The sequence below is a fragment of the Zophobas morio genome, unplaced genomic scaffold (assembly GCF_036711695.1).
Source record: "Zophobas morio isolate AGI-343-1 ecotype UQ-CSIRO unplaced genomic scaffold, CSIRO_AGI_Zmor_V1 ptg000031l, whole genome shotgun sequence".
In the NCBI taxonomy this organism is placed as follows: Eukaryota; Metazoa; Arthropoda; class Insecta; order Coleoptera; family Tenebrionidae; genus Zophobas; species Zophobas morio.
The window spans coordinates 3,109,704-3,136,343 of NW_026972136.1; the positions used below are offsets into that span (position 1 = coordinate 3,109,704).

At 29.6% G+C, this 26,640-nt stretch overlaps 1 protein-coding gene across 4 annotated transcripts in view; it reads left to right on the plus strand.

Annotated features, from left to right (window-relative positions):
- LOC135139564 (uncharacterized) overlaps nucleotides 1-26,640 on the plus strand; it is a 65,295-nt gene that overhangs the window by 37,566 nt on the left and 1,089 nt on the right. For 3 of the 4 annotated variants that reach the window (XM_064069857.1, XM_064069858.1, XM_064069856.1), the window contains exons 2-4: nucleotides 18,430-18,568; nucleotides 25,188-25,361; nucleotides 25,417-26,595. In XM_064069857.1, coding sequence (XP_063925927.1) covers nucleotides 18,430-18,568; nucleotides 25,188-25,361; nucleotides 25,417-26,595 — 1,492 coding nt within the window. Of the gene's footprint in view, nucleotides 1-6,712; nucleotides 6,743-18,429; nucleotides 18,569-25,187; nucleotides 25,362-25,416; nucleotides 26,596-26,640 lie in introns of those variants that run through there. The other variant, XM_064069859.1, reaches the window with a different exon arrangement.

Below are 26,640 nucleotides of genomic sequence, written 5' to 3' on the forward strand. Positions count from 1 at the left end.
ATTTTTACTGTTCTCCGTTTTAGATTCTTTTATTTTCAAATGTTTCAATTTTTCGATTTTTGGACTTTCCGATATACTGTTCTAAATATATACCTCGATTTTTGGATTCTACCACTTTTCGATTTTTTAATTTTTCCAATTGTCGTCTTCGATTTTTCAGTTTCTTGATTTCTCGATTTTTGAATTTTGGGATATTTTGATCTTTCGTTATTTCAATTTTTTGACTTTTCGATTTTGCAACTTTTGAATTTTGGATTTTCCGATTTTTCGGCACTTTGACTTTTCGACTTTTTGATTTTTCAGTGTTTCGATTTTTCGATTTTCCTTTCCAATTTTTCGATTTTCCTTTCCAATTTTTCGATTTCTCCAATTTTGGAATTTTCGACTTTTTGATCGATTTTTCGATTTCTCAGCTTCTCGATATCGCGATTTTTCGATTTTTGGACTCTCACTTTTCGATTTTTCGACTTTTCCATTATTGGATTTTTTTATTTTTCGACTTTGTGGTTTTAATTTCTCGACTTTTCGCATTTTCGATTTTTGAATTTTTTGATTTTTTAAGTTCTCGCTTTATCGATTTTTCGATTTTTGGATTTTTCTATTCTTCGACTTTGCAATTTTTCAATTTCTCGATTTTTCCCTGTAAGGGGGGAAGGTAATTGAACAAAAAATTGGATTTTTCGATTTTAGACTCTTAATTTTTCAATATTTCGATTCTTTAAATTTTCGCTTTTTCGTTTTTCAATTTCAGATTTTCCAATTTTTCGATTTCTCTGTCTTTTTCTTTCTTCTTTCTCGATTTTTGAACTTTGGGATATTTCAATTTTTCGTTATTTTAATATGTCGAATTTTCGATTTTGCAATTTTCCAATTTTTGGATTTTCCGATTTTTCAGTGTTTCGATTTTCCTTTTCAGTTTTTCGATTTCTCAGTTTTTGAATTTTCGACTTCTTGGTTTTTGAATTTCTGGATTTTTCGATTTTTCAACTTTTCGATATCGCTATTTTTGAATTTTTCCACTTTTCGATTTTTAGATTTTTCTATTTTTCGACTTCGATTTTACAGTTCCTTGATTTCTCGATTTTTCTTCATCGATTTTTGAACTGTGGGATGTTTAGATTTTTCGACTTCAATTTTTTGTTATTTCAATATTTTGACTATTCGATTTTGCAATTTTCCGATTATTGAATTTTCTGACTTCTGTTTTAGAATTTTCGACTTTTTGATTTTTGAATTTCTTGATTTTTTGACTCTGGCTCTTCGAGTTTTCGATTTTTCAGTGTTTCGATTTTTCGATTTTCCGTTTCAATTTCCCGCTTTCTCAATTATTAGAATTTTGAAATTTTTGATTTTTCAATTTCTCGATTTTTCGATTTTTCAACTTTTCTCTCAATTTCAATTTTTGGATATTTCGACTTTTGGACTTTTGGAATATTCAAATTTTCTACGTCGATTTTTCAGTTTGTCGTTTCTTGGATTTTTTCATTTGTCGTCTGTACGACTTTTTGATATTTCAATTTCCCGATTTTTACTGTTCTACGTTTTCGATTCTTCTATTTTCTCGATTTTTTTACTTTTCGATATAATAAGTCATTTAATTTCTATTCTAAATATATACCTTGATTTTTGGATTTTTTCACTTTTTGATTTTTTTATTTCTCTATTTGTCAACTTCGATTTTTCAATTTCTTGATTATTTGATTTTTGAAGTTTTTGATTTTTTGATTTTCCGATTTTCGACGCTTTGACTTTTCGACTTTTTGATTTTTCAGTGTTTCGATTTCTGGAATTTTTTTTTTCAATTTTTCGCTTTCTCAATTTTTGGAATTTTCGACTTTTTGATTTATCAGTTTCTCGATTTTTCGATTTCTTAGCTTTTCGATATCGCGATTCTTCGATTTTCGACTTCTCACTTTTCGATTTTTCGATTATTGGATTTTTTATTTTTCGACTTTGTGATTTTAATGTCTCAATTTTTCGAATTTTCGATTTTTGAATTTTTCGATTTTTCAAGTTCTCGCTTTATCGATTTTTCGATTTATAGATTTTTCTGTTCTTCGACTTTGCGATTTTTCAATTTCTCGATTTCCCCTGTAACTGGGCCTCCCGCTTGTTGGGGAACGTAATTGAAAAACAAAATTTTGGATTTTTCAATTTTCGACTCTCAATTTTTCAATATTTCGATTCTTCGAATTTTCGCTTTTTCGATTTTTCAATTTTAGATTTTCCAATTTCTCGATTTTTTTGGCTTTTTCTCTTTCTTCTTTCTCGATTTTGAACTTTGGGATATTTCGGTTTTTCGTTATTTTAATATTTCGAATTTTCGATTTTGCGATTTTCCGATTTTTCAGTGTTTCGATTATCCTTTTCAGTTTTACGATTTCTCAGTTTTTGAAATTTCGACTTCTTGATTTTTGAATTTCTGGATTTTTCGATTTTTCAACTTTCGATATAGCGATTTTTGGATTTTTCCACTTTTCGATTTTTGGATTTTTCTATTTTTCGACTTCGATTCCTCCATTTTTCTTCCTCGATTTTTGAACTTTGGGATGTTTTGATTTTTCGACTTTTTGTTATTTCAATATTTTGACTTTTCGATTTTGCAATTTTCTGGTTATTGAATTTTCTGATTTCTCAGTTTTTGAATTTTCGAATTCTTGATTTTTGAATTTCTCGATTTTTTTACTGTGACTTTTCGATGTTTCAGTGTTTCGATTTTTCGATTTTCCATTTCAATTTCCCGCTTTCTCAATTTTTAGAATTTTTAAATTTTTGATTTTTCAATTTCTCGATTTTTCGATATTTGGATATTTCGACTTTTGAATTGGATTTTTGGAATATTCAAATTTTCTACGTCGATTTTTCAGTTTGTTGTTTATTCGATTTTTTCATTTGTCGTCTTTACGACTTTTTGATTTTTCAGTTTCACGATTTTTACTGTTCTACGTTTTCGATTCTTCTATTTTCTCGATTTTTTTACTTTTTGATATAATAAATCATTTAATTACTGTTCTAAATATATATCTTGATTTTTGGATTTTTCCACTTTTTGATTTTTTTATTTTTCTATTTGTCAACTTCGATTTTTCAGTTTCTTGATTTCTTGATTTTTGAGCTTTTGGATATTCTGATTTTTCGTTATTTCAATTTTGCAACTTTTTGATTTTTGGATTTTCCGATTTTTGACGCTTTGACTTTTCGACTTTTTGATTTTTCAGTGTTTCGATTTTTGAATTTTTCTTTTAAATTTTTCGCTTTCTCAATTTTTTGGATTTTCGACTTTTTGATTTTTCAGTTTCTCGATTTTTCGATTACTTAGCTTCTCGATATCGCGATTCTTTTCGATTTTGTGACTTTTCGATTAATGGATTTTTTTATTTTTCGACTTTGTGATTTTAATGTTTCGATTTTTCGATTTTTCAATTTCTCGAATTTCCCCTGTAACTGGGCCTCCGACCTGTTGGGGAACGTAATTGAAGAGCAAAATTTTGGATTTTCGATTTTCGACTCTCGATTTTTCAATATTTCGATTCTTTAAATTTTGGGTTTTTCGTTTTTCAATTTTAGATTTTCCAATTTCTCGATTTTTCGATTTTTCTGGTTTTTTCTGTTTCTTCTTTCTCAATTTTTGAACTTTGGAAAATTTCGATTTTTCGTTTCAGTGTCTCAATTTTCTTTTTCAGTGTTTCGATTTCTCAGTTTTTGAATTTTCGACTTCTTGATTTTTGAATTTCTGGATTTTTCGATTTTTCAACTTTTCGATATCGCGATTTTTGGATTTTTCCACTTTTCGATTTTTTGATTTTTCTATTTTTCGACTTCGATTTTTCAGTTTCTTGATTTCTCGATTTTTCTGTCTCGATTTTTAACCTTTTGGATATTCCGATCTTTGGATTTTTCGACTTCAGTTTTTGGTTAGATATTTCAACTTTTCGACTTTGCGATTTTGCAAGTTTCCGATTTTTGAATTTTCCGTTTTTTCGACTCTTCGGCTTTTCGATTATTCGATCTTTCAATGCTTCGATTTTTCAATTTTTGGAATTTTCGATTTTTTGATTTTTCAATTACTATTTTGTTGAATCTATATGGATTTCAAGGAAACGTACATATTTGTACTAATTGTTACTAATTCAATATATGCATGTATTTAAAAATTAAACATTATTTTTTTTGTAAAATAACTGATGCAAATTTTTCAAAATTATAGTTTCCAAAATGAAGATGAAACTCCATTTTCAAATTATTATTTTGTTGAACCCCTGTGATTTTAAGGAAAAATTCTTTCTGTATAAGACTTAAAGGCATTCAATTTATTATGAAATAAGTACTGCACATTTTTCAAAATTTTTATTTTTAACGTGGAGATGAAAATACTTTTTACATTACTATTTTGTTGAATCTCTATAAATTTCAGGGAAAATCATATGTGTGTACTAATTAAGCCTTAAATTTATTATGAAATAAGAAGTGGAGAAGATTTTTGAAAAATTTTGACCTTGACGAATTTCAAGAAAAATTTTTGATTAAAAAAATGGAATTGGAAATCTCTTTAAAATTGCCAATTTTCTAAACTTCTATGAATTTCAATGAAAATTATATGTATGTACTGTGTACTCATTAGACCTTAATTATTATGAAATAATAAGTAGAAAAGATTGTTCAAGTTGGATTTCAAAAATCTTTGTTGATAAATTACTATATTTTTAACCTTGATGAATTTCAGGAAAAACTGTATACAAATTAAGCATTAAATTTGTTATGAAATAACTAACGCAGATTTTTCAGATTTTTCAAAATGTTGGTTTCCAAAATGAAAATGAGAATAGATTTTCAGATTACCATTTTTTAACGCCTTTGAATGTAAGGAAAATATAAGATATGTTTAACTTACTTTTTACATTACTATTTTGTTGAATTCTTTTGAATTTCAGGAAAAACCATATGTATGTCATAATTTCGCTTTAACTTTATTACGAAAAAAAAATTGGTCCCTGAAATAAAATCAAACAAATTGGATTTTTTCGAAAAATTATATCAAATCTGATTTTGCAAAATTTTATTTATTTTATGATATCTCAATAAGTAAAAAACTATAGATAATACAGGTCACAGTGAAAAAAAATCACTTGGTAAGGATGGTATTTGAACCCACAAACATGTGGTGCCGAAGCGAAATATCGGCTACATAGACCACAAGTATATTATTCTATAAAATTTAGATAACCTTAACTATGCCATATAATGAGCGGACGTCATCAAATTGTTGGTAGGGACGATCAGACAAATTTTGGTTAGCGTTTTATTATCTACAGGGTACTCCTAAAAAATATACATAATTTTAATATAATTGGTCTAGTAGTTTCAGACTTTATCGGAAACGGAAGACCACTTTTTTCGTACTCTAGGGGTCATAAAAATTAAGCATTTAATTTATTATGAAACCAGTATTGCAGATTTTTCAAATTTTTGGTTTTTCAGAATGGAGATAAATGAAAACTCTTAAAAAATTTTCGACTCATATTTATGTAATAATTGTAACACCACGCTTTCAGCCCCAAATTTATATATTTATGTAAATCAATGCAAAATTTTATACTTTTAGCGACTGTTAATTGTAAATTAGACGCTACTAAATACGCGCAGTTCTTGAGTAATTTATCATCATTCAATAGGCAACTCTTGTCATAGATTAACTTTAATTACTATTGTATGTTTTGATAATAGTAAGCTATATTAACCTGTATTTACGATCAAGGTATTGTCATAAATATCTGTTTAATTGATTTTTATAAATGTTAAATATATTTAATAATGGCCTACTTTCTATCGTTGCTATAGCAAGTATAGTTGAGGCTTTGAATGACTGAAAGTGACCAAATAACATCTAGTGGATCTATCATAGTAAGAATGTGACTTTATAATATAAATTGGCCAGGATCCAACACAATATTTTAAAATTTTCCTTAATCATTCCTTAGTCTTTTATCAAATTTGTTCCACATTACGCTGACACGATATACACGTGAAGAAAAATTGGTACATCAACACAATTTAACTTGTTTTATTGATTTTGAACGTTATCCACTTAAACTTTTTTTTATGATTAATTTTTACAAAACTGAAGAATCTCGTTTCATTTTTCGACCACACACCCCTGGATAATTCTTTCACCTCCCTCGTGGATTACCGGCTCCTGGAAACCTTGCCGTTAAAACTCATTAAAGTGCTGCGGCGGCGTGAAATTACAGGATTCACGAATTAAAATCGCTTTGTTTACTTTTTCTGTTTTGGTAGCTGGAATTGCGTGACGAAAATTCCAACTTTGCTTGCTATTTACGCCGCTAATTTTTTAGGTTAACCGGTCAAGTTATTACTCGACACATTATGTGACTGCAATCGCAACATTGCAATGTTAACTATCGATTGCTAGGAAGGAAATGAAAAGCGGCACCAGAAATTTCTTGGCTCGCATTTGAATACAATCACACGAAAAAATGTGTTTTCGTCGGATTAAATTGTCACTATCGTAAGCTAAAGTACGATTAACACACTATTACGCACTATTTATTGTTTTTCGGAGAATGTAAGTACTGAGAGATCCGGAATAATCACTTTGTAGTTATTTTATCTAATGTTGTAATAGAAATTCCTCTCTGAGAGTAACTGATATAAAGGACCGATTATGATTTTTGTGGTAGTTTTGTGTCAGCGTTCAAAGTATTGTTAGTTCAGCGATTATTAGGTAACTTTTTTTTTTAATAATTATTATAAACGAGTGTGTTTAATTTTAATTTTATTAAATTATAGCCCAATTTAAATTAATGAGTTCGCTGAATTAGGTAATTATTTATGAATGTTGCTGCGACAAGCAAATTACGAACTCACTTGCGTATTTACACATCAAATATGCTATTAAAACTACGACTGGGTGGGAATTCGTTTTTGTGAATTTAGTAAACGACAAAGGACTGGAATTGTTCGCCGAATTAATTAAAAATTAATAATAAAATAACGACGGGTGGTTGTTTATTAATTAGTGGTCCGATTTGTGTTTTAGTGCTCGTTAATTTTTTTATTGAGTACGACGCAGTTCCACGAGCTCGTAAACAACAATCAAGTGAAGAACAATTACATTTTTTCAGTTTTTTCAGAATAAGTAAATGTTTGCTTGCCGCTGCGTAACACGAGTGCAGTGCTCTGAAAGGTGTAATTATGACAATGCAGATAACCTAGATATCAATTTAAATCGGATTATTGCAATATTTACAATTAATTACTCAACAGTTAAACTAAGAGATTTTTAATAAATTATATACATTGTCTCGTAAATTCTGATTCATAAATGTGCGAATTTATTTTTGTAGCAATCTCAGATTATATCTAGAACCACTCAGGTTGAACATTGTCTCAATATTTGAACTAAAGTTTATTGTACTTTAGTTAATATTGCGGAAATTTGTTTCCCACTGTTTGATTGGCAGTGATTTTTAGAGTGAGAAGCAAAATTCCAGGGACTGGGTTTTCTGTTAAAAGATTGATGATAGAACTGGAAAGTCAGCAAGACGCAGCAATTAATCATAGAACTTCTGAACGTGATGTTCTTTTTGAGTTTTTAAATTGTTTGTCTTAACAATTACCTGCAGCGACTCTGTAACGAAAAACAAAAGTAAAATTTTATTACAAAATTTACTACTAGCTTGAACAGAATTTAAATCCAGTAGTGTCACCGCACAAATTCGTGCCAAGGCTATAAAACGCATAATTTGCATTTGCATCCAACTTTAAAGAGCGTTTTTTGAATAAAATTGCACTTAACAAGGGAAATGTGTTGTGTTTGAATGAATAAATGGATTTTGGAAAATTTTCATTGCCGCGATTTAATAAAAATCGAACGTTATTAGTCGATTAAGTTTCGTAGTCGCAGTCAGAAATTTCGTGTGTTGCTAATTTATTGCATCGTTGCTGTATTTTTCGTGTTTATCGTTCGACCTAAAAAGCTAATAAAGTTTTTCAATTTGTGTGGAGATCGGAATGCGCATGCAATTTGTTTTGTCGGATGTGTCTCGTCTGCACAATGAATGAATTCATTTCAACCAAAGAGCCGTCGCGCCGCTCTTGTTAGTGGAAGTCATTGGCTGCTCTTTTATTATTATTACAAAAAATATATTGAGTGAATCTCGCACTAGACAGCGAGCTTTTTCTTGGTGGTGGTACGGACTTGAAGCTTTGGTTGTAAATTAATTTGTAATTAGGAGTAATAAAGAAAAAAAAGTTTTCGTATTCTAGATTCGTAGGTTATTTATTTATTGCTTTGTAGGGCAACGAACAAAATTTTGATAAAACAGTGCAAGTGTTAAAAACTGTTATCAATTTTAGTGTTGAAGTAGGTCTTCAAGGTAACTTACGTTGTTGATTAGCAGCACAAGTGTACTAGGTAGTGCTATCGAATTTCACGATTGTTTAGATTATAGACATTATTTACTTTACAAGAAAATGTATGAAACATTATCTACGCCGCCGATTTCTGATAATATTTTATATGTCGTAACATTCAAAGATTCAGTTATCTTAAGAGAAAATTTTAGTTCAAGCTTTAAGTGCTAATAACGAACGTGATACTCTATTTTCTCTCTAAAAGCGGTAAGAATATTGTAATTGTTGTTATAATCTAATATGGTGACATTTGTGTTTTTAAAAAATTGTGAAAAATGATATCACAAATTTTAGTATAAAGTTATATATTTTTTTTCAAGTATGTATCCTGTATATGTGGGAAAAGTTGCGGTTATTCAAGCGTCGATTTTCCAGTTAAATCCGAATTTTCAATGTCTCTATTTTTTCAGTTTTCCAATTTTTCAATTTTTTTAATTTCCATGTTTCCATTTTTCAGTGTTTCAATTTTTTATTTTACGATTTTTCAAATTTTCATTTTACAATTTTCCGATTTTTTTCTAATTTTTAATTTTGTAATTCTTCCGTTTTTTCAACTTTTCAGGTTCGATTTTCCGGTGTTTCGATTTTTCAATCTATCATAAAATTTTCGGTCTGCAATTTTGCAATTTTACGATTTTTAAATTTTATGATTTTTAAATTTATTTTTCAGTTTTTCAAATTTACAACTTAGCAACTTATGTTTCGATTTTTTTATTTTTCATCAATTTTTCGATAAGTGATTCTACAACTTTACGATTTTTAAATTTAACGATTTTTCGATTTCACAATTTTTAATTTTCCAATTTTAAAATGTCTCGATTTTTCGAGTTTTCAGTTTTACAGTTTTTGAATTTCTCGAAATTTTAGTTTGAATAAATTGGCTTTTTTTGTTGAAATATTGAAAAATGGAAAATCATAGCTACATTAACGAATTTTTTGGATCTGTTTGATAATTTTAATTTTGTTTGTTATTTTCTGATTTTTTGGATATTTTTGATATTTGGTATAATTTTTATTTTTTTGTTCTATTTATTTTCTGATATTTTTTGGAATTTTTGGATTTTTGGATGGTAGAATTATCGGATTTCTTGATTTTTTGAGTTTCGTGGATTTTTTATATTGTTTTCATCTTTAAATTCTTTGATTTTTGTTTTTTTGCATATTTTCGATTTTCTGGGTTTTTTGGATTCTTTGGAATCTTTAGACTCTTGGGATTTTTTGGAACTTTCGATTTTTTAGATCTTTGGACCTTGTGGACCTTTTAAATTTTTGGGATCTCCTGGATTTTTGCTTTTTTGTTTTATTTATTTTCTTTTTTTTTGGATTTTTTGGTATATTTTCGATTTTTTGGATTGTCGTAATTATTGCATTTCCTGAGTTTTTTGAAATTTTCGAGTTTCTTGGATTTTTTGAATTTTCCGGAATCTGTGGATTCATTGGATTCTTTGGATTCTTCCCTATGATATTTTGGATCTTTCGGATCGTTCGGATTTTTCGGATCTTTGGGACTTTTTGCACTTTTTGATATTATTGTTTTTGTTCTATGGAATAGCTGAAAAGTCAAAAAACTGGAGAATATTGCAATTTATCGATTTTGAGATTTTTTAAATTTTTGATATTTTAATTGTTGGATTTTTCAGTTTTTCTATATTTCAAATTCACAGTTTTGCAATTTTCCAATTTTTCAATTTCCTACGTTTTAATTTTGCACTTTTTTTTTCGTTTTTTCAATTATTCAGTTTCGAATTTTCACCGTTTTGATTTTTCAATTTATCATAAATTTTTCGGTTCGCAATTTTACGATTTTTAAATTTTCCAGTTTTAAAATGTCTGAATTTTGCGAGTTTTCAGTTTTACAGTTTTTGAATTTCTAAAAATTTCAGTTTGAACAAATTTGCTTTTTTTTGAATTATTGAAAAATGGAAAATCAGAGCAACATTAACGGGTTTTTTGGAATTTTTTGATAATTAAAATTTTTTTTGTTTTATTTATTTTATGATTTTTTTGGATATTTTTGATATTTGGGATAATTTTTGTATTTTGTTTTATTTATTTTCTGATTTTTTGTAATTTTCGGAATTTTGGATTGTAGGAATTATCGGATTTCTTGAGTTTTTTGAGTTTCGTGGATTTTTTGTGTTGTTTTGATCTTTAAATTCTTTGATTTTTGTTTTATTTTTATTTTTTTATTGGATTACTTGGATAATTTGGATTCTTTGGATTTTTCGGATTTCTCGGATTCTTCGGATTCTTTGGATTCTTTGGACTCTTGTGATTTTTTGGAACTTTCGATTTTTTATATCTTTGGACCTTGTGGATCTTATGAATTTTTGGGATCTTCTGGATGTATCGGTTTTTTTGAATTTTTGTGATTTTTGGGTCATTTTTGTTTTTTTGTTTTATTTATTTTTTTTTTATTTTTTGGGATATTTTTGAATTTTCACCGTTTAGATTTTTCAATTTATCATAAATTTTTCGGTTTGCAATTTTACATTTTTACGATTTTTAACTTTTTCAATTTTTCGATCTCACAAATTTTGGGTTTTCCTGTTTTAAAATATCTCAATTTTGCGAGTTTTCAATTTTACATTTTTTGAATTTCTCAAAATTTCAGTTTCAACTTTGCTTTTTTTGTTGAATTATTGAAAAATGGAAAATCAGGAAAATTAACGGGTTTTTTTTTGGATTTTTTGATAATTTTAATTTCTTTTGTTTTATTTATTTTCTGATTTTTTTGATATTTGGGATAATTTTTGTATTTTTGTTTTATTTATTGTCTGATTTTTTGGAATTTTTGGGATATTTTCGATTTTTTGAATTGTAGCAATTGTCGAATGTCTTGAGTTTTTCAGTTTCTTGGATTTTTTTATACTGTTCTAATCTTTAAATTCTTTGGTTTTTGTTTTTTTGTTTTTTTTACTATTTTCGATTTTCTCGGTTTTTTGAATACTTTGGATAGTTTGGATTCTTTGGATTCTTGGGATTTTTTGGTATTTTGAATTTTTTAGAACTTTGGATTTTTTGGATCTTTGGATCTTCTGGATCTTTTGAATTTTTAGGATCTTCTGGTTCTATCGGATTTTTTGAATTTTTTTGATTTTTGGATAATTTTATTTTTTTTTTGTTTCAATTATTTTCTTATTTTTTGGGATATTTTCGATTTTTTGGATTGACAGAATTATTGGATTATTTGAGTTCTATGAATTTTTCGAGTTTCTTGGGTTTCGTGGATATTTCAGATTTTTTGGATTTTTTAAATTCTTCGATTTTTCGATTTTTTTAATTTCTTCAATTTATTGGATTTTTTGGAATTGTGGATTCTTTGCAATCTTAGGATTCTTTGGATTCTTTAGTTTCTTTGTATTCTTTAGGTTCTTCCTTACGATCTTTCGTATCTTTCGGATCGTTCGGATCTTTGGCATCTTTGGGATTTTTTGATTTTTTTTATAATTTTTAGTTTTTTTTTGTTTTATTTTTCATTTTTTGATTTTTTCGATTTTCGTTTTATTTTTATTTTTTTGACTATTTTCGATTTTCTCGGATTTTTAAATTCCTTGGATAGTTGGATCTTATGGATCTTTTTAATTTTTTGGATCTTCTGATTCTATCAGATTTTTTGGATTTTTTTGAGTTTTGGATAATTTTTATTTTTTTTTATTATTCGTTGCATTTTCTGGGATATTTTCGTTTTTTTGGATTGTCAGAATCATTGGAGTTCTTGAGTTTTTTGAATTTTTCGAGTTTCTGGGGTCTTTTGAATCTATCAGATATTTTTGATTTTTTAAATTCTTCGATTTTTTCTTTATTTTTAATTTCTTGAGATTCTTGGACTTTTCGGAATCTGTGGATTCCTTGTATTTTTTGGATTCTTTGGAATATTTGGATTCTTTGGATTCTTCGTTACGATCTTTTGGATCTTTCGGATCGTTCGGATCTTTCGGATCTTTGGGACTTTTTGGATTTTTTAATAATTTTTACTCTTTTGTTTGTTTTATTTCTCATTCTCTGATTTATTCGGCTTTTGTTTTATTTTTATTGTTTTTGACTATTTTCGATTTTCTCGGTTTTTTGAATTCCTTGGATAGTTTGGATTTTTTCGATTTTTCGGATTCTTTGGATTCTTGGGATTTTTTGGCACTTTGATTTTTTGGAACTTTGGGTTTTTGGATCTTTTGGATCTTCTGTGTCTCGTCTGCACAATGAATGAATTCATTTCAACCCAAGAGCCGTCGCGTCGCTCTTGTTAATGGAAGTCATTGGCTGCTCTTTTATTATTATTACAAAAAATATATTGAGTGAATCTCGCACTAGACAGCGAGGTTTTTCTTGGTGGTGGTACAAACTCGGAGCTTTGGTTGTGAATTAATTTATAATTGATAAAGAAAAAAGTTCTTCTTATTCTAGTTTCGTAGGTTATTTATTTATTGCTTTTTAAGGCTGCCAATAAAAATTTTGATAAAACAGTGCAAGTGTTTAAAGCTGTTATCAATTTTAGTGTTGAAGTAGGTCTTCAAGGTAACTTACGTTGTTGATTAGCAGCACAGGTGTAATAGGTAGTGCTATCGAATTTCACGATTATTTAGATTATAGACATTGTTTACTTTACAAGAAAATCAATGAAACATTATCTACGTCGCAGATTTCTGATAATATTATATATATCGTAACATTCAAAGATTCAGTTATCTTAAGAGAAAATTTTAGTTCAAGCTTTGAGTGCTAATAACGAACGTGATACTCTATTTTCTCTCTAAAAGCGGTAAGAATATTGTAATTGTTGTCATAATTTGTATGGTGACATTTGTGTTTTTAAAAAATTATGAAAAATGACATCGTCAAGGTTTTTCTTGTGGAGGTTGGGAATAAATCTGAAAATCTTTGACCCAAACTTTCGTATTTGTGACGTCATCAGAAATTTTAGTATAAAGCTATACATTTTTTTCCAAGTATTTTTGTTTGGAAAACAAAATTTTGTCTTTTTTTTACTTTTTTGTGGTCTAGTTTTCCTGTAATTTCTGCATCATGATTCTCCTTTTTAACATTTCTCCATTACAGTTACGATTTCTATTTTTTAATGTTTCGATTTTATTTTTCATCAATTTTTCGATAAGCGATTCTACAACTTTACGATTTTTAAATTTAACGATTTTTCGATTTCACAATTTTTAATTTTCCAATTTTAAAATGTCCCGATTTTTCGAGCTTCCAGTTTTACAGTTTTTGAATTTCTGGAAATTTGAGTTTGAATAAATTTGCTTTTTTTGTTGAAATATTGAAAAACGGAAAATCATAGCAACATAAACGGATTTTTTGAATTTTTTGATAATTTTTACTTTTTTGTTTTTTAATTTTCTGATTTTTTGGAATTTTTTGATATTTGGTATAATTTTTATTATATAATTATATAATTATAATTTTCGCGTTGTATTTATTTTCTGATTTTTTGTAATTTTTAGATTTTTGGATGGTAGAATTATCGGATTTCTTGATTTTTTGAGTTTCGTGGATTTTTTATATTGTTTTGATCTTTAAATTGTTTGATTTTTGTTTTTTTGCGTATTTGCGATTTTCTGGGTTTTTTGGATTTTTTGGATTCTTTAGACTCTTGGGATGTTTTGGAACTTTCAATTTTTTAGATCTTTGGACCTTGTGGACCTTTTGAATTTTTGGGATCTCCTGGATCTATCGGATTTTTTGAATTTTTGTGATTTTTGGGTCATTTTTGTTTTTTTGTTTTATTTATTTTCTTTTTTTTTGGATTTTTTGGGATATTTTCGATTTTTTGGATTGTCAGAATCATTGGATTTCCTGAGTTTTTTGAAATTATCGAGTTTTTTGGATTTTTTGAATTTTTTGGAATCTGTGGATTCATTGGATTCTTTGAATTCTTCCCTACGATATTTTGGATCTTTCGGATCGTTCGCATTTTTTCGGATCTTTGGGGCTTTTTGAACTTTTTGATATTATTGTTTTTGATATTATTGTTCTATGTTTCAAATTCACAATTTTGCAATTTTCCGATTTTTCAATTTCCTAATTTTTCGCTGTATTGATTCTTTCGTTTTTTCAATTATTCAGTTTCGAATTTTCACCGTTTCTATTTTTCAATTTATCATAGATTTTTCGGTTTGCAATTTTAGAATTTTACGATTTTTAAATTTTTCAATTTTTCGATCTCACAATTTCAGTTTGAAGAAATTTGCTTTTTTTGTTGAATTATTGAAAAATAGAAAATCAGAGCAACATTAACTGTTTTTTTGGATTTTTTTGATAATTTAATTTTTTTGTTTTATTGTTTTATGATTTTTTGGATTTTTTTTGATATTTGGGATAATTTTTGTATTTTTGTTTTATTTATTTTCTAATTTTTTTGAATTTTTTGGGATATTTTCGATTTTTGAATTATAGTAATTATCGGATTTCTTGAGATTTTGAATTTCTTGGGTTTTTTATATTGTTTTGATCTTTAAATTCTTTGATTTTTGTTCTATTTTTATTTTTTTGACTATTTTCGATTTTCTCAGTTTTTTTTTAATTTTTGGATTGTTTGAATTCTTTGAATTTTTTGGATTTCTCGGACTCTTTCGATTCTTGGGATTTTTTAGCACTTTGGAACTTTGAATTTTTTGGATCTTTGGATCTTTTGAATTTTTTGGATCTTCTGATTCTATCAGATTTTTTTTATTTTTTTGAGTTTTGGATAATTTTTATTTTTTATTTATTTTTTGGATTTTCTGGGATATGTTCGTATTTTTTTGGATTGTCCGAATTATTGCATTTCTTGAGTTTTTTTAATTTTGCGAATTTCTGGGATCTTTTGGATTTTTCAGATATTTTAGATTTTTTAAATCGCTTCGATTTTTTTGAATCTGTGGATTCTTTGTATTCTTTGGATTCTTTGGAATATTTGGATTCTTTGGATTCTTTCTTACAATCTTTTGGATCTTTCGGATCGTTCGGATCTTTCGGATCTTTGGGACTTTTTGGATTTTTTAATAATTTTTATTTTTGTTTGTTTTATTTTTCATTTTCTGCTTTTTTCGGTTTTTGTTTTATTTTTATTTGTTTTACTATTGTCGATTTTCTCGGTTTTTTGAATTCCTTGGATAGTTTGGATTTTTTGGATTTTTCGGATTCTTTGGATTATTTGGATTCTTGTGTTTTTTTGGCACTTTGATTTTTGGGAACTTTGGGTTTTTGGATCTTTGGATCTATTGGATGTTTTGGATGTTTTGAATTTTTTAGATTTTCTGGTTCTATTGGATTTTTTGAATTGTTTTGATTTATGAATGTTTATTTTTTTCTTTTATTTATTTTGCATCGTCGGAATTATTGAATTTCTTGAGTTTTTTAGTTTTTCCAGTTCTGGATTTCTTGGATTTCTCATATTTTTTGGATTTTTTAAATTCTTGGATTTTTCGATTTTTTTTAATTTCTTGAATTTATTGGATATGTTCGAATCTATGGATTCTTTGGATTCTTGGAATCTTTGGATTCTTTCGATTCTTCCTTAATATGGTTTGGACCTTTCGAACTTTTGGGACTTTTTGGATTGTTTGATATTTTCTATTTTTTTTTATTTTATTTTTCATTTTCAATTTTTTTTCGATTTTTGTGATATTTTCTATTTTCTGGATTTTTGGAATTATCCGATTTCCCAGGTTTTTTTGTTTCCTGGATTTCTTGGATTTTTAATTTTTTTGAATTTTTAAAATCTTTGATTTTGTTGATTTTTTTGAACTTTATCAGTTATTCGATTTGTTGGATTTACTGAAAATTCATTAAACAAATACGAAAAATTGCAAAATCAAAAACTGTAAATTCGAAAAATTTGCAAAATAAAAATCTAAATAATGAAAAATCGAAAAATGGAATACTAATAGCTGAAAAATCGAAAAATCCAAAAAACCGGAGAATTCCGCAATTTATCGATTTTTAGATTTTTCAGTTTTGAATTTTTCGATTGTGCCTTACCTCATTTTTCCGTTCATCGATTTTTCGATTTTTGAATTTCACAGGTTTGCAGTTTTTCGAATTTTACGATGATGTAATTTATCAGTTTTTCAATTTTTTTTTTCAAGAGTTCAATTTTTCGATATTTCGTTTTTTTCAAATTCACAATTTTGCATTTTCCGATTTTTAAAATTTTCAATTTTTCAAGCTATCAATTCTTCCACTTTTTCTATTTTTCAAAATTTCGATTTTCTATTATTTCAATTTTTCAGTTTACCAACAATTTTACGGTTTGCACTTATCCAATTTTACGAATTTTCAATTTTTCAATTTTTATTTTTCAATCTTTCACATTTACAATTTTAACTAGTTTTAAAATTTTCAGTGTTTCGATTTTTCAATTTCAGGATTTTCAAAATCGATACGTTGCAAAAACGCAAATTTAAAAAAACATAAAATTGAATAAACGAAAAATTGAAAAATCGAAAAATCCTAAACTCCAAAAATTGCTAATTAAAAATTTAAATAATGAAAACCGAACAATGGTATAGGTGGAATATCGAAAAACTGATTTTATTTAGCAATTTTTTTATTTTTCAATTTTTCTATATTTATTTTTCACAGTTCTCGATATTGACAATTTAAAAATTATTGATAGTAAAAAAAATCCTTGTTAAAAAAGACGAAAAAAAAGTACACAATTATCAAAAAGTAAGTGTTCGGAAAACGATAATAATTATACATTTTAAAAAATTGATCTAAAATTATCTAGACAGAATTTCCCTCGCCCTTTAGACACTACTCGAACAAAAAAACATTCGATAATAAGGATGGAATTCGAACCCACGCAAGCGAAACACGGTAAAAATATTGCACAAACAAATTTTGTAAAGTAATTGTAGTAAAAATCGAGGCGGATTCATAAACCAGGAATACAGGAAGTACATTATTTTACAAAATTTAGACACCTTTACTGCGCACAATGATGAGGTTGTCCAATTCACCAGAAGCGTATTTCTATGGGTGAAACTATAAATATGGTAAAAAATAATCATTCCGTTCTAGAAGTAAAGTAAAGAAATTTGATAAGATACGTGTTTGTTAAAATGGGTTTTACCTATCTCGTCTATATTTATATACTACATATGTTTCTGAGAAACAATTTGTTTACCTTTTAACCAGATTTTTATGCATCAGATTTATATCGTATAAAAAAATATTTAAAATGCAAATATCCCTTCTAAAATACAAACAGTTGCATAATTAAAAAGTAGGCGTGTTACATAGGGTATCGTGTTCATAATGTGGTTAAAAATAAACATATTTGTAAATATGCTTTTGTTATTAATGCACGCTAATTTTAATAAGTACATATACGAAACAGGTTTCGATTTGTTATTGCCGCACTAGTGTGACAATGTAGCTCATTTATTTGAAGTACTGATTTTATTTATGAAAATGTTTTCCGAAACCTTGACCTTACATCACACTATTCGATTGTTCGCTAAAAATAGAACGTACCGTCTGCACAAATTTTGCCGCGAACTTTTCGATTTCCGGTCTTTTAAACAAAACATTCTCTATTTTAAACCAGTGAATGTCACGTTCGTTTACCAACCACCGTTATCGATTCATACCCATCCACAACTCCCAAACCCGTCGCCCCGAATAAATTACAGCTAATAAAAACCCATGAACGCAACTCCCGCCAAACTCCACGTCGTTCCATCCGGCCATAAACAACAATAAAACGCTTTCCAACTTTCCAACCACCCATTCGACGAAACAAACCGAACACGCATGTGATGCGTTTCATTAGCCGCCGATATCTAATATCCCGCGTGTCCGATCCTCCGCATACAATTTTCTAATATTTGTTACACTTGGCTACCAAAACGGAACAAAGATTGGAAAGGCAACGTGCGGTTCACACTAGCTGAACATTCGTGTTCGGTACGGCACTGCGCTCTCACCTCGGAGCTCAGAGTCGGATTCCCGAGGCGCGAAAATGTGCGGCTACCCTTTAGATATGTCTCTGTGCAGGCGAAAACCCGGATTCCCCGGATCCCTCACCGACTTGCACAGGTTCCGGAAGACCGTGCACGGACACGACGGCTCGAGCAGGATTGTTATGGTCAGGAAGACCGATCAGAGGACGTTCGCATCGATCGAGAAAGGACAGGTAATTATCAATTAGTTAGGGGGTTAATTATTGGAGATTTGAAGGTCGCAGGGTTGTGTTGTTTGATCGGGAAATTGATTTTTTTTCCGTGCGATGAAGATGGGTTTTGTTGTTGTTGTTGTTGTTTGGTTGATTTGATTATTCGCGATTTTAATTACGTTGCTTATGAAGCCTTGACTTACAGATTTTTTCAATTAGTGGGTATGCAGTGAGCGGTAAAAGTTTTAAATAAATTTGTAAAATTGAAAGTGATATTATTTATTAAATACATAGCTTTCGTTAATACCGCATTCTTTATAGAGTGTGGTTTTTGTTTGAGGTTTGATTGTAAAATGGCTGTCGCCTTATTATGCTGGACTTGTGTGACGAACATGTGACACTTAAAATAGTTGCAATAATTAAGTGTGAAATACACACTGTCTCTAAATAAGGCAAAATTACATAAAAAAATTGACCAGTTTTAAAAAATTTTGACACTTTTCGGAGTAAAAGAAAATTATTTTCTTCTTAATAGCGCCACAGTTTTTGTAATTTGACATCAAGTTTTTTTGAGTTTTAATATTGAATTGGATGTCTCCAAATTATTCCGGACTTGTGTGGTGCGAACATGTAACGTTCAAAATAATTGCCATAATTTATTGTACAATATACAGTGTGTTTCCTCATATATGGCATAAATTACATAAAAAAAGACAAAACATGTTTCTGGATAATGCACGTCAATGCCAAGTACTCTTTCAGAATCTAGATGTAGAAAAATAAACGATTAACCGATTTTTGAAAATTTTGACAAGTGTCGGATTACAAGAAAATTTAATCTAATTAACCCCAAAATTTTCATAATTTGATATCCAATTTGTGTCTGAGGCTCAATTTTAAGATAGATGTAGAAAAAAAATTAACCAGTTTTCAAAAATTTGACACTTTTCGCGTTAACAGAATTTTTTTTTCTTCTTTGTAGCACCACAGATTTTGTAATTTGACGTCCAGTTTGTTTGAGGTTTAATCTTGAACTGGGTGTCTCCTAATTATACTGGACTTACGTGACGAACATGTGACGTTCAAAATAATGGCAATAATTTATTGTAAAATATACAGTGTGTTTTCAAATAAAACACAAATTATGTAAAAAAGAACAGAAAATATTTTTGGATGGTATATTTCATTGACAAGTACTCTTTCTGATGTACACGTAGAAAAATAAACAATTGGGCAGTTTTTCAAAAATTTGGACACTTGTACAATTAAAAGAAAATATTTTTTTCTTATTGACACCGCAATATTTATAATTTGATGCATAATTTGTGTTTGAGGATTAATTTTAAAATGGATGCCACTTTATTATTTTGTATTGAGGTAACCAACGTGTGACACTTAGAATAATCGAAATAATTATATGTAAAATGTCAAGTTTTGAAAATTTTGAGATTTGTCGGATTACAAGAACATTTTCTTTGGAGCAACTGACCAGACAATTTGTATAATTTGATGTTAAATTTGTGTTTGAGGTTCAATTTTAAGACGGGTGTAAAAAAAAATTAACCAGTTTTCAAAAATTTTGACGCTTTTTCATTCACAGTAAATTGTTTTCTTCTTAGTATCACCACAGTTTTGGTAATTTAACGTCCAGTTTGTTTGAGGTTTAATCTTGAAGTGGGTATCTCCTAATTATTCTGGACTTACGTGACGAACATGTGACGTTCAAAATAACGGCAATAAATTATTGTAAAATATACAGTGTGATTCCAAATATAACACAAATTATGTAAAAAAGACAGAAAATATTTTTGGATGGTGTATTTAATTGACAAGTACTCTTTCTGACGTAGACGTAGAAAAATAAACAATTGGCCAGTTTTTCAAAAATTTTGACACTTGTCGCAATAAAAGAAAATGTTTTCTTGTCTAAATATGGGATAAATTACATAAAAAAACAGAAAATGGTTTTAGATAATGTATCATATTGAGAAGTACTCTTTCTAATCTAGATGTAGAAAATAAACAGTTGACCATTTTTTGAAAATTTTGACAATGGTTTAAAAATTTTTTTTGTTCTCATCGACATTAGAATTTTTACAGTTTTTCTTAAAATTTGTTTAAAGTAATGTCATCTTATTATTCTGGACTTCGGTGACCAACATATGGCATTTAAAATACTCGCAATACTTCATTGTAAAATCCACAGTGAATAAATATGCCATAATTTACTTAAAAAAAAAAAAACAGAAAATACTTTTGTATAATGTATCTCTCATTCACGAGTTCTTTTTGATCTAGATATAGAAAAATAAACGATTAACTATTTTTTGGAAATTCTGACGCTTGTCTATCTAAAATAAAAATTTTGCCTTCGTATTGACACCTCAATCTTTATAATTTAACGTCCAGTTTGTGTTTGAGACTTGATTTTTAAATGGATGTCAGATTATTTTTCTGGACTTATGTGACGAACATGTGACACCCAAAATAATTATAAATATTTATTGTAAAATGCACAGTGTGTTCGTGAATATGGCATAAATTACATAAAAAAGACAGAAAATGCTTTTTGATAATATACCTCATTGACAAGTACTCTTTCTAATCTAGATATGGAAAGAAATGACCAGTTTTTCAAAATTTTTGACACTTATCAAAATAAAAAAAAAATGCTTTCTTCTCTAAATATGACATGAATTATATTAAAAAAGACAGAAAATGCTTTTGCATAATGTATCACATTCACAAGTAGTACTCTTACTAATCTAGATGGAGAAAAATAAATAATTGACCATTTTTTGAAAATTTTGACGCTGGTCGGTTTAAAATAATTTTTTTTCTTCTCATCGACATCACAATTTTTACAGTTTTTCTTAAAATTTGTTTAAAGTAAATGTCAACTTGTAATTTTGGACTTAGGTGACCGACATGTGACACTTAAAATAATCGCAATAATTCATTGTAAAATCCACAATTTAGTAAATATGGTATAATTTACATAAAAAAAGAAATTTTTTTTGTATAATGTATCTCATTTACGAGTTCTCTTTGATCTAGATGTAGAAAAATAAACATTTACATATTTTTTGGAAATTTTGACACTTGTGTAGTTAAAATAAAAATTTTGGCTTCCTATTGACACCTCAATCTTTATAATTTGATGTCCAGTTTGTGTTCAAGATTTGATTTTAAAATGGATGCCACATTAATATTCTGGACTTATGTGACGAACATGTGACACCCAAAATTACTATAAATATTTATTGTAAAATGCACAGTGTGTTCGTAAATATGGCATAAATTACATATAATAGACAGAAAATGATTTTGGATAATATATCGCATTGACAAGTATTCTTTCTGATCTAGATATAGGAAAAAATGGTCAGTTGTTCAAAAATTTTGACACTTGGCCAAATAAAAGAAAATGTTTTCTTCTCTAAATATGACATGAATTATCTAAAAAAAGACAGAAAATGCTTTTGCATAATGTATCACATTCACAAGTACTCTTACTGATCTAGATGGAGAAAAATAAATAATTGACCATTTTTTGAAAATTTTGACACTGGTCGGTTTAAAATAATTTTCTTTCTTCTCATCGACATCACAATATTTTTACAGTTTTTCTTAAAATTTGTTTAAAGTAGATGTCATCTTATTATTCTGGACTTTGGTGACCGACATGTGACACTTAAAATAATCGCAATAATTCATTGTAAAATCCACAATTTTGTAAATATGGCATAATTTACATAAAAAAAGAAAATATTTTTGTATAATGTATCTCATTTACGAGTTCTCTTTGATCTAGATATAGAAAAATAAACAATTAACTACTTTTTGGAAATTCTGACGCTTGTCGAGTTAAAATAAAAATTTTGCCTTCGTATTGACACCTCAATTTTTATAATTTAAGGTCCAGTTTGTGTTTGAGACTTGATTTTTAAATGGATGTCAGATTATTTTTCTGGACTTATGTGACGAACATGTGACACCCAAAATAATTATAAATATTTATTGTAAAATGCACAGTGTGTTCGTAAATATGGCATAAATTACATAAAAAAGACAGAAATATCGCATTGACACGTATTCTTTCTGATCTAGATATAGGAAAAAATGGCCAATTTTTCAAAAATTTTGACGCTTGTTGTTTAATTATTACAAAAATTTACCATTTTAGTTATGTTTTTAAGTTTCTTGTCCCTTTGGCTCACGACGAATAAAAAAAACCATTGCAATTGAAATGAGGTGGGTGGGCGGGGTCTATATATTTTGCCTTTTTTTCTTAATATACATATTCTTTGAACAAAACGATACGCGAAACCATGTTTTTAATTTCTTGTAAAGAAATAAGTATTTTGCAGTTTAGCTACGCCCTCTTGATCGACGGCTAATAAAAAAAATCATCACAATTGAGATAGGGTGGGTGGGCGGGCTTACATTTTGCCTTGTTATTTTAATATGTGTAGACTTCTTTTCATAACATCAAACTTAAAGCATGTTTAAAATGGAAAATTTGTATAACGAAATATCGATTTCGTAATTAGGCTCCGCTTCATAATTGAAAATCCATATTTCCTTGCAAAAATGTTCCATTTTAACCATGTTTTAAGTTTCTTCGTGTGAAATGATGGCAATGTACATTAAAAAAAAAAGCAAAATATAAGCCCCGCCCACCCGCCCTATCTCAATTCTGATGATTTTTTTATTCGTCGTCACCCGAAGGGCGAAGTTTCATTGTAAAATCCTTATTTTTCTACGAGATATTACCATGTGATCTGACCTGACTGGACCTGAGAAGACCTGACCTGATCTAAATATGTAGTAATGAAGTTTTCATTCGTTGCCAGACCTACGGGCGGAGCCTAATTGCAAAATCCACATTTCCCTACAAAAATTTATCATTTTAAATGTATTTTAAATTTCTAAGAAAAAAATCATCACAATTGCGATGGGGTGGGTGGGCGGGGTTTATATTTTGCTTTTTTTTCTTAATATGCATAGTATTCTTTGAACAACACGATACTCAAAAACATGTTTTCAATTTCTTGTAAAGAAATAAGTATTTTGCAGTTAAGCTTGATCGACGGCGAATAAAAAAAATCATCACAATTGAGACAGGGCGGGTGGGCGGGCTTACATTTTGCCTTGTTATTTTAATATGTGTAGACTTCTTTTCGCAACATGAAACTTAAAACATGTTAAAATGTAAAATGTACAGTAGGTCTCGAAATATGCCATAAATTATAAAAATAAACAGAAAATATTTTTGTATGATGTATTTCATTGACAAGCTTTTGCTGATCTAGATGTAGAAAAATAAACGGTTGAGCATTTTTTGAAAATTTTGCCACTTGTCGAATTAAAAGACATTTTTCTTTTAATTGACACCACAATCGTTGTAATTTAATGTTCAATTTGTGTCTGAGGTTTGATTTTTAAGTGGATGTCACTCTATTGTTCTGGACTTAGGTGACCAACATGTTACACCTTAAATAATCAAAATAATTGTGTAAAGTGTACAGTGTGTCTGTAAATATGGAATAAACTGCTTAAAAAAAATCAGGAAAGTTTGCTATTCAATGAATCGCGTTAGCGGAGCGCTATTATTCATCTAAATGTAAAAAAAATAATAATAGCTCCTATTAGATTTTGGAAATTTTCACACTTGTCGGATTCTAATGATGTCTAATTTATGTTTGAGGTGTGATTTTAAAACTGACGTCGTTCTATTATTCTGAACTTGTGTGACGCTTAAAATAATTGCAATAATTTATTACAAATTATATGGTGTGTCTCTAAATATAGAATAAATCATATAAAAAAAAAATAGAACGTGTTTCTCTGTAATGTAAACAGTTTTGGGAATTTCTGACATTTATTAAATTAAGTTTTTTGCAGCAACAAAAAATAGACCAGAAGATTAAAATTAAAAAGGCGAATATAAGAACATGCTAAAAGAAGTACATTATTATTTTAAAATTAGATATTTCCGGTGGAAACTTGATAGATAATATAAAACTCTGTTTTAAATGTCCGGTTTATGACCTCAAATTGCATTAGTCAGCTCTTGTGACATCGTTAATGCAACGTAATGTGGAAATATTATCACACTGACCCGGGGAAAAGTGATGGGTCTAGGAAATTGCTTTATTTATAGTACAACGTCAAGTAATAATATTTATGGAAAGCATTTATGCAATTATTAATTAAAAAACTAAATCCAACACAAATATATAAAAATAGTTGACGGTTATTGTACGAGAGCGTAAAATTTTCACTGCACACCGTAAACCCAATAACAGTTCTTGTAATTGCATCACCGAACCCATTTAGCACCCATACCAACACACGTATCGGCCTCGAACGTCACCAAGTCCAACACAATTAAATAATAAATAATTTAACGCAAAAAATACCATCGCACGCAAAGGTTAAAATATTCAAGCGCATGAACTGGGCGCTTTTTACGAGCGCCCAGAGAAAGGCCGCCGCAAAATCCTCCGACAAAACCCATTTCAATCGAACGTGAAAAACCGAACGGTTTTTAAAACGGCACAATTACTCGATCGCGCCACTCACTCAACCGTAATTTTTTACATTTTTACGGATGCTTTCACCGTTTTTTACGCAGGAACCAAAATTAGAGACGATTACGCGTGAAACTATAGAAACATTCCGAGGGCAACGGACCGAATGCAAAATCACCACAGAGACGAAAGGCTGTGAAGAAAAATTCCCACCCGACCTTATCGAGTCGCTAAGCGACAAGGTAGCGAGAACTCCCAAGAAAACTCCATCGAATAAAGTACCACCCAGTTTTTTTTGTAGTAACACGAGTATTGAATTTGTTGTTGTTGTAGAAAAAAAGAAACCCCATCATGGACTTCCAATCAGAGTGCCTTACGGCTCATAACGAGTACCGAAAACGTCACGGAGTCCCTCCACTTAAACTAGACAAAGATTTGTGCAAAGTGTCCCAGCAATGGGCTAACTTTTTAATCAGCAGGAATATGCTTCAACACAGCAATAACAGTAGCTATGGAGAGAATCTCTTCAGTATGACCTCGAGCAACCCCAATTTCACTGTCGCAGGGAAGGAACCAGTCGAATCGTGGTATAGCGAAATCAAGTACTACAACTTCGGCGGCGAACCCTCGAGTCTGGCTTCGGGTCACTTCACCCAAGTCGTGTGGAAAGAAAGCGCTAGGTTGGGGGTGGCGTTCGCCAAATCCGGGGGCAGAGTGGTGGTGGTGGCAAACTACGACCCGCCTGGCAACTTCATCGGCGACTTTAGCAAAAACGTACCACCAGTTGGTGGTTTTTCCGGTAACAACAACCACGAAGACGTTAAAGACTTCGCTAACGGATTCTCGAAGTTGTCCCTCAACAACGGTACCAAACTAGGAAGTTCGCAGAAGGATCTCCGAAACGGTACTGAAGGCAACTTCGAGGAGGACTTCCTCAAAGCTCATAACGAATACCGCAGAAAGCACGGAGTACCACCCTTGAAGCTCGACAAGAAACTGTGCAAATATAGCGAAGAGTGGGCTAAGCATTTAGCCGCTAAGAATATTCTGGAGCACCGCCCCAGCTGCAACCATGGCGAAAACATCTACTGCATGTACTCCTCAGACCCTAATTTTACCATCACGGGTCACTCGCCCGTGGACGTGTGGTACGAAGAAGTCCAGCACCATCCCTTCGGGCGCGAACCCAACAGTCTCAAGTCGGGCCACTTCACCCAAGTGGTGTGGAAATCAAGCGAGTCGTTGGGGGTTGGAGTTGCCAAAAATAGCCAAGGGAGTATCTACGTAGTCGCCAATTACTCGCCCGCTGGTAATTTCGTTGGCCACTACGTCGAAAACGTACCACCCCCACTTAGCTCACCTTCCAAACAAGAAGTACCAGAGAAGAAGGTTTCCTTCCCTCGGGGTACCAACACTGAGGAAGGGTTCACTCAATACGCGCTCGATGGGTTGAAAGTGCACAACGAGTACCGACGCAAGCACGGGGTACCAGATTTGAAGCTCAACAAAGAGGTGAGTGCTGGGTTAATCATTCTTGGTACTTAATATTTAGTTGTA